At 35.3% G+C, this 12,100-nt stretch overlaps 1 protein-coding gene across 3 annotated transcripts in view; it reads left to right on the top strand.

The window, feature by feature from the left end:
• Positions 1-12,100, top strand: part of CHN1 (chimerin 1) — a 188,459-nt gene that overhangs the window by 55,477 nt on the left and 120,882 nt on the right. For 2 of the 3 annotated variants that reach the window (XM_064484919.1, XM_031451689.2), the window contains exons 3-4: positions 4,139-4,177; positions 8,545-8,600. In XM_064484919.1, coding sequence (XP_064340989.1) covers positions 4,139-4,177; positions 8,545-8,600 — 95 coding nt within the window. The remainder of the gene's footprint in view (positions 1-4,138; positions 4,178-8,544; positions 8,601-12,100) is intronic. The other variant, XM_064484920.1, reaches the window with a different exon arrangement.

The following is a 12,100-nucleotide window of genomic DNA, read 5'->3' as shown; positions in this document are numbered from 1 at the left end:
TCCCCAGTAAACCCATAAGCCCCTTGTGAGACCCTAGATCACCTGTTTCAGTTAATCCATCTTCACAGTCATTTTCTTTCAGGAGTGTGTCTACCATTTCTTGTCTATGGAACTTGGTTTGGGCTGTAAGTTTCTTCTATGACAGAACTTCTTAACTTTGAATCTGAAGAATCAAAGATTGGGGTAGTGTTTCTTCCCTTCCTGAAGGATTTAGGGTATTGAAAAATTGGTCTTCATAACTCTAGCAATTAATTTTGCATATCAGGAGTTTAAGGTATGTTTTTCTAAGCTGTGCAACTTCCCCTCCCAGTGGATCCCTTTCCCCTGAGTCCTGAGGATGGTGCTGTCTACCCTTTGCCTGACTTGCTCAACAGAAAGGTCCACACCAAGGTGACCTCAGGTCTCAGCCCCTAAACATAAGAAAGACTGTCATAATTTTTAAATATTTCCTTTCAAAGAGCATGTCATTTAATCTTTGCCTTAACAAATACGTATTAAAGGTTTATGATATGTATTGCCAGTTGTTCCCTAGAGAGGTTACACCACTTTATACTTCCACTAAAAAAATAGACTGCTAGGAAAAGACTTTTAGAACCCAAACTGTGTTCTTAAATATCACTAATAATTAGAATTGTTTTAATATAAAGGAAACTCAAACTTAAATCCCAGTATTTCTTGGTTATTTGCAAAATACTCATTTGGCCACAGAATTGTGATCTGTAGCATCTTGAATAATGTCTTCTGTAGAGTGGGTGTACAGGGAAAAACAGAATAACAAGAAAAGAAATGTAGGTGAAGTCATTGACAATGGCCTGAGGCAGCTATGGTAGTATCATTGTGTTTTTAAATTCAGTTTTGGTGAAGCCAGGAGACCAATTACTAAAGGTCTCCTAAGTGCAAGGTGCTTTATGTATGATACCTAATTTAATCTTCACAGCAAACCCCTGTTGTTACTCTTCCCATTTTAGATGATATTGTTCCTCCATTTTATAGATAAATTAGTATTTAGAGAGGTAGTAAATTTCCTAAAGTCACAACAGCAAGTAAAGGTTGATGTTCCCCTAAGGAAGCCCTGTCTAGGACTAGATAAGTAATCCCCCAGAGACAGAACTTTGGTTATTAACCTTTTCTCTCTCACCATCTCCAAAGTGAAAGCAATCTCCAGGAGGCCCTCACTGCTCATAGGTACAGGCTTTGCACAAGGTTTGCCAGGAGTTCATGCCAACTGCTGGAAGGCACAATCCCAAAGACTCCTCTCACCTCTAACACTAGTTGCCAGTTGGAGGGGGTTCCTTCAAACCACTCAGGTTTGATAATTCTCTAGAGGGACTCACAGAACTTGCTAAACACTCAATAAATCTTGAGAGTCATGATTTATTACAGGGAAAGGGTACAGATTAAAATCAGCCAGAGGAAGAAGAACAGAAGGCAGGGTCCAGGAGTACAAAATGCAGAGCTTCCCTTGTCCTCTCTCTGTAGAGTCAGAATGCATACTCTGCCAGCACTGATGTGTGATGATATGCTCAGAGTGTTTCCAACCAAGGAAGCTCTCCTAGTCTTGGGAGTCTGGCTTTTATGTGGGCCTTATGATTGACTGCCCACAGTGGTTGATCTCAGTCTCCAGGTTGACTGACATTCTGTGACCCAGAGCTCCATCCTAAGTCACAGTGTTACTCTCTGGCTAGCCCAGGGCTCCCAGGCAAATAAAATTACCTCCTAGGAGCTGAGGGCAAAATTCAGAGCTCTTCTAGAGGACAAGGGTAAATTCTTTACCACATCTGAGTCCCAGCCTTGTTGAGTGCCCTCTCTCTTCCTGGCCATGTGCTGTCTTCCACATGGAGGTTCAGGAGGTGCCTGCTCACTGCAGCTTATGCTGGTCAGATCCTGGCAAGGAGGCCAAGACACTCATGAATATGGCTGAGTGCCAAGAGAGTGAGCGTATACTCCCCTGTTAAAACCCTGAACTGTCTCAGGATAGAATGGCAGTATAACAGTATCCAAATGGCATCAATGAAATCGTAAAATGACTTGACTGCTCAGAGGCAAATTTTTTGTACTATTAAAAATATGTAATAAAGTTAATTATCATTATTAAGACAACCTCAGTATAATTAACCCTCCAAACACACACACACACACACACACACACTCTAGCAAAGTAAATATCTATATGTATATATCACTGTGTTGGGGTCATATTTCATCCTAATGTTCTATCACTGCTAGGTGAGTTCCCCTGAGTTGGCAGTTTTCCTAAAGCATTGCTCATTCATATACCAACAGTCCTCATTATTCTTGACTCTGTATTGCAAATTTGCTTGCTTGCTAGCGTTTATTTGTAACAGTAAAATAAATACTTGTGACACTTTCACGGTCATTTGCCAACATTTGTAGAGTAGCAAAATACCTGGGTTGCATGACATGGACAGTCCCAGCTGAGGTTGAGCAAAGGCAACCCTACCTTCTTTGTTTCAGCTCTCATACTTACTGTAAACAAGTTTTTTTTTCATAGTCTATTTAGTGCCGCATTTTTTGCATTTTTGTGGCTTTTTATTGGTGATTTTGCTTTTTAAAATGACCCCTAAGCATAGTGTCAACACGCTGTCTAGCATTCCTAAGTTCAAGAAGGCAGTGATGTATCTTATGGGGAAAATACACATGTTAGATAAGCTTCTTTGAGGCATGAGTTGTAGTGCTGTTGGCTGTGTGTTCAGTGTTTATGAATCAACAGTATTTACTAAATAAGGTGTCTTTAAACAGAAATACACAGAAAACAAGGTTGTGTATTGATTGGTTGGTGAAAATATTGTGATCAGAGGCTCACAGGAACCCAATTTGTGTTTCCCTTAGGAGCAGTGGTTCACTATTGGTTCATTCAGTTTTGTGGTGACGTTGTAGAATAAACTGATGCAAAGAATGAGTCACCTGTATTTGCTGCATTACTTCATTCATTTATTCATGTAATTATTTGTTCTTTGAGAAAACATATATGGAAACTTCTACTGGGTGCCGAGCAATTTCTACATGACTTAGAATTTCCCTTTTATGTTCTTGTGCCCATCGTTAGTAGTCCTGCTGTAGTCCTCTGACTCAAGATGTTTGTGTAATTTATGGTAACACGTCAGAAATGAAGTCTGAGATTGCATTTTAAAGGTTGGGAGTTGGGGGCTGAATGTTTTGAACCTACAACCATTTTAATTTGCACTCCGTATACAAGAATCAGTCTTCTCAATAAACTTACCCGGAATTTTCTAGCTTCCTTGGAGAACATGACTTTTAGGATCAAATTCCTCAATGGATTTATGTCGGATACCAGCAGAGCCAGGTGATGTGTCTGGCCACACGTCCCCACACCAAAATGCTGTGTCTGCTGGTTTGGCTACATGGCCTTGTAGGGCAGGGCTCTGTGCTGGCGAGATTGATCCTTAGCTATGCTTTACAGAGGAGAAAGCAGACCACATTATCCCCTCTCCTTTCTCTAATTCTCCCATCTCCCTCATGTGTTTGTATTTCTGTCTCTTTCCACTGCCTATTCACACTATCTCCTACATCTGCATTCAGTCAGAATGAGGGGAAATGAACTTGGAGAACACATGTTCACCTCATGTTCTTTGTAACTCCCTAGATATGCTCTCTTCCACTGAAGTGTTTCTCATTTCCTGATTTTAATTGTCCAGGATGTATGAGGTCTAAGATCTGTACCTTGCTGTTCTTTGCTCCAGATGGAGAAAAAGCAATTAGGCTGGAATCCCCCAACTGTGATGAAGAGAAATATAGAAAAATTACAATGATTTCAGAGATATTTCAGTGAAATAAACATAGAATTCAGCCCAAAGACATTATTGACTATTATATCAGTGACTGTAAATGAGTGCCAGCAATAAAAATTAAGCTCGATGTTTTCATGTGAGAAGCAGTTGAATAAATACAATAACTTTCTTCAAAAATCTTTGTAAAATTGTACTCCAAGGAAGGAAAGGCCAAGACTAAAAAAACCTTTGAATGCCTTTTAGTGCCTAGTGCAATGCCTAGGACAAACAGACCTCAACAAATGTGTATTATAATTGAATTAATGATTAAAATATCTCATTTAAAATATAAATATTCATTAATGTTAATTTGATGTTTATTCTTTCAGATACAGATGAATATAGACCTCCTGTTTGGAAATCTTACTGTAAGTATACAAATAATTTAAATTGGGTGGGTTATAGTGCTTTATAAGTAATATAACAATATTAGGATCACTAGATATGAAGATGCATTCCATTTTTGTGTCCATGATTGAAAAATTAATTCACAACAGGATTTGTAAATAGCATTGAAAAAGTAAGTGTGGAGAAACAGGAGTGTTTCCACCGTCTGTACGAGGTTTGCATGTCTGGAATGTGTCTCTTTCCTCTGAGCTTGCATGGAATTCCATATCTTGGAGCTTGAGACCACTTGTTGACAGTGGCTGATAAAACTAATGCAAGGAGAAGTGAGCTAAGAATTCAAGGAATCTACTTATTCTTAGATCCTGACTCTTTATATAAAAATAAATAAATAAATGATGGTAAGTCAGGAAGCTATCTTGATAGAAAGAATGAGTAAAAAAGAGGCAAAAGAAAAGTGGTGTTCTTCCTTAGGAATTGCCTTCCCAAATACAAAAGAGAGACATTCAAATTCTATATGGTTCTTGAAAATTTGCATTAAAATACAAATTTTTTCAAGAGTCTAGGTTTTTAATTTTCCCTTCCTTATTTCCCAGAGAATATTACTGCATCAAGTAAAACTATTTCAGGTTTTAAAAAATGGAAGTAGATTTAATATAATCAGAGTTGTTTAAAAAAAAATCCATGCGTACACTATTTCAGAAACCAGTTACTGTTAAGCTTTTATTTGTTGTCTATAGAGTTGAATAAGCAGCCTAAGACACCTGTCCTTTAAATATGGATTATTAGCATTTTTGTAAATGTTGGTACTCTACATTTTGGTATTTGTAAGTTGCTGAAATTTGCTGACTGAAGGAGCAGCAATTCAAATTCTCATTGGTTTTATGTTCCCAGAACAATAGATAGTTTTATTTTAATAGGTTGCCACTTCGGGCCAATTATAGTAAGCAAAATATGAATAGTCTTTAAAAATATTGTCTCATAGATGCATTTTCCCCCACCCCTGCTGCTTCCTTTTTGTTTCTGGGGAATATAGTTGAAGGAATATATAAAAATGACTAATGTTCTTTACCTCCCAAAGATTTTGTCTCATAATCTCATTGGTGGGAAGCCTATTTAAAATTCTTCTCTGCATTTTCTGGTTTTCAATTTATCTTTATTCCCTTAGCTCTGACTTGTGCCTTGTGCATTTTAATATAAGAGCATTTATAAAACCTCAGACTGTTATTGAATCGTGCTGGTGATTTTTCCTCCTGAAGAATATTGATTACTAAATGTGGTATATGCAATTTGTATTTTCTGTATCTTCGTATGTCTTAGAGTAGCTACCATTTGTCTTAAAAATGGCTTATTTCTCTTTTTTTGGTGATAATACTGTTTTATAGTTTCTTTTAGTGACTTCAGTGCCTGAAGAACACCTCCTCCCCCCATCATTTTCATAGTAGAAACAGAGAGGAAATTATTAGAATAGACTTTATCTTCTGACCATCAAGTGCAACAATTTCCATTTCAAGGAAATGTTATGATTAAACTGTTAAAGCCAAGTGGAAAGGCCCATTTTAAAAATTGGTTATGTGAAACTTCTTTATGCAATCATGATGTTGTCTTCTAAGAATTTATATACGAGCACATTTTAACTAATAAGAAAACATGTAAAAATGACATTCTCATATTGAAGTAATTATGATGATGATCATTTAGGCTGTTAAATGTGTTTCCCAAAATTATGATCCTAGAAAAAATTGGGATGTACATTGAGTTCTTTTGTTTTATTTTTATTTGTTTTCCCTTTGCCAGTCAGGCAGTTTTACAGTTTTATATTCAGCTAGCTGTAAATAATCTCCAGTAAGCTATTTATTAATATAATGTAATAGTACTGTAAGAAGTTCATCTGTTCAGGAGTCTGGAGTCTGTGCATTTTAACAGGAAAAATTTTTTAACCTGGCAAGTCTGTGACACTCTTATTTCATCAATAGTGGCTGAAATTTTAAGTTACTGTAATAGTAGGCTGCACCCAGTACCCTTAATAATTGAGCCATGACATTTGAATTCCTGTAGATGTCTTGTTCAAAGTTGATAATTAACAAATTCTGTTTTACCATCTTTGGGACAGATAAACCATGATGCATTCATCATCTCTGTATTATGACTTCAGTTTTTGTAGTTAAAAAATTCTCAAAATGGTGATAAAGTCTAAATGGTTTGAGATTTTGAAAAAATCAGGTATGTCAGTCCACATAAGGAGATACAAACAGAATGGAAACTATTCAACATGTTCTGATTGTTCACTTCTATTCATTATTACATCTGTAACACAGAAGGGTTCAGTTACATTTTAATGTCAGAAGTTACAACGTGTTATGTGGGTTTTTTTTTTTTTTTCTTGTCTTTGCTTGATGGGTTCTGAAGAGCTTTTCACTGTGATTCTATAAGAAACTTATTTTACCCATGCCTCTCTTGTGCTTTCCAATTTTGATTTAGTTGAGCTTGTGAAAACAATTCTAAAACCTTACAAATTCAAACCAATAATATAATAGTAAGAAGTCTAAGTTGAGGACCTCTGAAACAAATGCATTTTTTTTTTTAATTTTGCCTTTTGGTATGTATTGCTTAAATTAAACCAGGGGTGTAACATGTAATAAATGAGGTGAGTGAGTCTGGTGGGGACTGTGGGAAAGCAGAGCGTGGACGCCCTGTCTGTAGGGAGTTGCCCCTAATTCGACCCCCTTTACTGTGGCATCGAAAACTCTGGGCCCCATGTTGTCACATCTTCTGAGTTTTCAAGAGAAGCCAGAATTCTCTTTTGCTTATGTTGTTGTTGTTAAATCTCTTAATCTTTAAATGTTAAAAACAAATTAAAGTTTGGAAAGTAGCAAATCAAATACATGTGAGCCAGTTTTGACCTCAGGATACCAACTTGTGATCTCTGAACTTGATTAACAGTGTATTATCTGTAGATAGTGAGAATTTCATTAATAAGTACATAAGCATTGACACTGCTAAGGTGATTGAAAAATCTTGAGCACTTGAATCTTTTATCTTCTTAAGTTGAATTTAGCTGTTAATTTTTGGTGACTCATTTAATGATTGTGCAGTTTAAATTTTCCAATTTAGATTACCAAAAAATTCTAAATTGAGAAGGACCTGAATTAATTCATCTTTATTATGGTGTATGAGTTTTTAATGATCTTTTTGGTAGATGTTACCTAAATTCATATCTTATATTCACTTATACAATATCTGAAGGCCCTCCCTTTATATATTTTTATTAAAAATGAGTCTTAAAAGACAGCTTAGCCATTGATAACCAGGGAGGAGGCATTTGTCTAAAAATTACTTCTCTCCATGAAATGAACTATACCTTTTGAAACTGATTAAAACAAAGGGAGGGTGAGATTCTAACGTGATGATACTATCACTCCTTTTTCCATCCCGGCTTATCTTACTATTTGCTTACTGAATAGGAACATGCATTACTGACGATAATCAGACACTTGTGTTTATGCTTTGAATCACTGTCAACATTTTACTTTCTCTAGTAACTTTTAATGTCCTTCTTGGCCACCATTCATTTCTCATAATGAAGTTTCCATAGATGACAGTACTTTCCAAAGCATTTTCTTGACAAAGGAAAACAACTGATCTTTTGAGAATTAGTGGTCGAAAGCGAAATGTGAACTGAATTTTCACATCTTGTGGAGATATAGTTGCCAATGTGGAGAAATGGATCTGAAGAATGGACCTTTTTGCAAATCATGTTTTGCATAGTCTTAGAAGGACATGGCATCTATAGAATTTTCACCAATGCATTTTCAGATACCCTAAAAGTTATCCTCTGGCAAGTTATTTGAGTACCTGAATAATCTCTTTTGCTACATATACCCTAATTGAATAGGTAGTGGTAACTTTGGGTCAGAAATTTTTCTAGGGGAGATTGTCTTTGAAGATAGATGTTCACAATATAAATAGGGGAGAAAAACAGCGTATCTGTTAACTTCTAGCCTATAAATCCTAATTTTAGTTTCAAGTTTGACACTTAATAATGTGCTTTAAAAATATACAACTATTATTCATTTATAGTAGAGACATGCTTTATGTAATATATCCACAATAATTGGGGAAAATAAATGGCCAGATTATGAAGAACAGAGCCAGATATCAGAACTGATTTGTTATAAGGCAAAAAGACACTTCTGTGGATTATGATTTTTTAATTTGTGTTTGCTCCTGGGCTCTCACTTTCTTTGCTTTGTTCGTAACAAATTTAATAACCAATAGGACTGTCCTACCGTTTTCTTGTGAACGTAAAAAGCAGCCAGGTTTTAATTCCTAATATATTCAGACGTGCTACTTAAGGGAGACTAACATCTTTTACTTTCTACCTTCCCAGTATATCAACTGCAGCAGGAAGCCCCTCATCCTCGGAGAATTACCTGTACTAATGAGGTGGGTGTGATGAAATTTTACAATGAAATGTCTCTCAGTCACTTGTTTCCCAAACTTTAACATTCCTCAGTGGCTTGGCTATTTGTGTTAAAGCTAGTTAGCATCGTGAAATGGTAACTTAAAAGCATTTTTCTTAACATTCTTCTCACTTGAAATAACTACCACTTTATAATGGACAGTTTGGAACACAGTATAGAATATAACAGTATAGTTTTAAGTGATGTTAATATTCTTTTCAGTGAATTCATACATTCTTCCATTTTTATGTTTTTTACTTTTTAAAACAAAGTTTGAAGGCATTCTTGTAGCATTACTGAAATAATTTTTCCATTAAAAAAGATTTAAATTATGATTTTAAAATGAGCAGAAGTCATGGACAGTTCACCAAAAAAGATGTGACATATGACAGTATATGAAAAGATGTTCAACTTTATTAATAATAAGAGAAATGCAAATTAAAATACACAGACCATTTTCACTTTTCAGATTGGCAAAAGTTCTAAAGCTTAGAATATACTCCTTAGTTGATAAGCCTGTGAAGAAACAGGCACTCATATATTGCTGATGGGAATGTGAAATTCTACAAGTTCATGAGAATTTTGTAATATCTAACAAAACTATACCTACATTTACCCTTTGACCTACCAGTGCAAATTCTAGCGCTTCACCCTGATGAACTGCCTATACAAATGTGGGATAACATACGTTCAGAGTTTTTTATCGTCAGATTATTTGTAATAGCAGAATATTGGAAAAAACCTAAATGTTCATGGGCAATTGATTGAATAAACTCTAATACTAAATAGAATAACAAAGATTTCTACGAGCTGCTATGGAATGATTTCCAGATACAAAATATATGTCTAGTAATTTGGTCCCTGTTTAGTAATAAAGAGAAAGACAGGAAGAATTAACCCAGGTATCAGTGAAAGAGTTATCCATAAGTAGTGGGTGAGGGGCAGTGGGGAGGGGATAAGGATGGAAGTGAGACTTCTCCGAGGATACGTTCTTACATAGTTTTGACTTTTGAACTATGCAGTTTCACATATTCAGACAACCAAATTAAATAAAACTGATAAAAAAGACCCTAAAATTGAATACAAATAGGAACAAATGAACCTAACAAATTCATAACATAATCATCCAAAATTAATTTAAGTAACTTTTAAATATATTATTTTGTCTATACATACTTAGAGGGAAATTTTTGAAGATCCATAACCTACAAAAAGATTTTAAACTATAGATAGTAGATTTGTTGTTGTTAGTGGTACTTGTATAGGAATTCTGCAATAATTTTGTTGTAATATTGGATAGAGCAAATAAATAATTATATTGGATTTTGGGGAACCAAGATTTTTAGGAGATATAAATACAGAATGGGGGGAAATTGAGAAGTACACTGTGGTACTGAATTTGAACTGGAGCTATCAATATGACTGTATAGATTTTTTAAAATGTATTTTCCATCTCAGTTCATAGAAAGGGTGAAGAAGCAGTGATGCCTCACTAAAAATGAAGTTTTGATTCCAATTTCTGAATACTGTTTCCTACTGAAAGGAGACAGTGCTCCTTAGAGAAATTCCTGATTCTAGAATATGGGGCAGAGAGATCCTGGAATATCTTATGTCAAGAGCAAGAAGGGCTCAAAAATGGATAAGCACGTGTCAAAAAAATACAGGAGCCCACTTGAAGACTTCCCACAAGCAAAACTTGGGACAATTTGACATCAGAAAGAATAATGATAGTAATGAATTATAACACACTGAATGGAAAGAGAATTTATAGGTCTATAATTATACTTTTTAAAAACCCTACCCTAATACAAAGAGGAAAAGAAAAGGGGGAAAATGTAAAGTTGCTCTTTACAGCAGAATGGTGGCTAAAAACATAGAAAGAATGATAATGATTTGCACTAATAATTGAGTCAGGCAAGAATCATCACTGGACATTAAAACCATTGAGTAAAAGGTTGTAGATGAACAGAATAATCACATGGTCTCGATTATTTATGAAACAGCAAAGAGAAAAATACATCTTTATAGGTGGAGAGGTCTAGCAGTCCCATCTTAGCCAGGTGGTCAGATTTAGCATTCCCTGCAGTGGGACAAACTGACATGTGTCTTCTGAAGCCACTCAGACGTACACAGCATCACCTATATAGTATTTCTGCCAAAAATGTTTAACTTAAATCTGTTTATGAAGTATAAGTCAGACCAATCCAGAATGTATACATTCTATAAGACAACTGTCCTGGGCTTGTAAATAATGTCATTTTCATAAAAGAAATAACAGTTGTGGGACCATTCTAAAGTAAAGGAGACTAAAGAGACATGCCAACCAAATGTAATGCATGCACCTTGGTAGAGTCCTGGCTGTGTGTGTGTGTGTGTGTGTGTGTACATATACATACACACATACATATATATATAAAGCTACACATTTTGGATACAGTTGGAGAAATTGAATAAGGACTATATTAGGTAATGTCGATTCATAATAAGTTTCTTAGATCATACACCATTAAAAAGAACTGCTTCATTGTTTAAGAAAATGTTGAAATAGATTTTGTTATTGTGACATCTGGCTTAAAAAAAACATTGAATAACTCTGAAAGTATATAATTGGTCACAAAGAGGACCAAGCAGGGATTTTGGGAGATTATCTTTTAAATGTCCTGTTGCAGTTTAAATATATGTAGATGTACAGTGTGCATGTAGGTATGCATGGAATGAACGTGGTGCTTGGTGAGTATGTGGCGCATTTCATTGCTGCTGTGCCATGATCAAAGATGATGAAATAATTTGACGTGTAGTGAGAACTTAAAAAATGCTATTTAATAAAATATTCCATTTTGCTCCATGCTCTGACCAGACACAACTTTTTAAACTTTTGGCTGAAAGTGAGGTAATGGCAGTAGTTCTGTGAAAAGTTCCAGAGTAACACAGTTATCATTATTGAGAAATATCACATACACATACACACACACACACTAGTCAGTCACCCCTTATCCAGAGGGGATACATTCCACGACCCCCCTTGGATGCCTGAAACCGCGGATAGTACTGAACCCCTATATATATACACTATTTTTTTTCCTATACATAAACATCTTTGAAAAGATTAATTTATAAATTAGGCACAGAATCGCTTCTTGGCCTTTTGGCTAAGATCAAGTATAAATTAGGCACAGTAAAAGATAAACACAATAATTTAAAAATAGAACAGTTAAAACAATATACTTAATAAAAGTTATATAAATGTAGTCTCTCTCTCAAAGTATCTTACTGTACAAATGTAAAACCTTTTTCATCCTAGCTAAGACTTACTGCACACTGGATGCAGTTCATAGTTTGAGGTGAGACAGCAAAACTAGCATGAATTTCTTTCTCCTTCATAATTTCACAGATAGAAGGTTCATTCTTACCATTGACCTTAGCAACCTTGGCTTACAATTTTTTCCTTTATCAAGTTGTGATCTTTCACCTTTTCACTTAAAG

Source organism: Camelus dromedarius, chromosome 4 (genome assembly GCF_036321535.1).
Source record: "Camelus dromedarius isolate mCamDro1 chromosome 4, mCamDro1.pat, whole genome shotgun sequence".
Classification (NCBI taxonomy): Eukaryota; Metazoa; Chordata; class Mammalia; order Artiodactyla; family Camelidae; genus Camelus; species Camelus dromedarius.
This window is presented reverse-complemented; position numbering and strand designations above follow the sequence as displayed.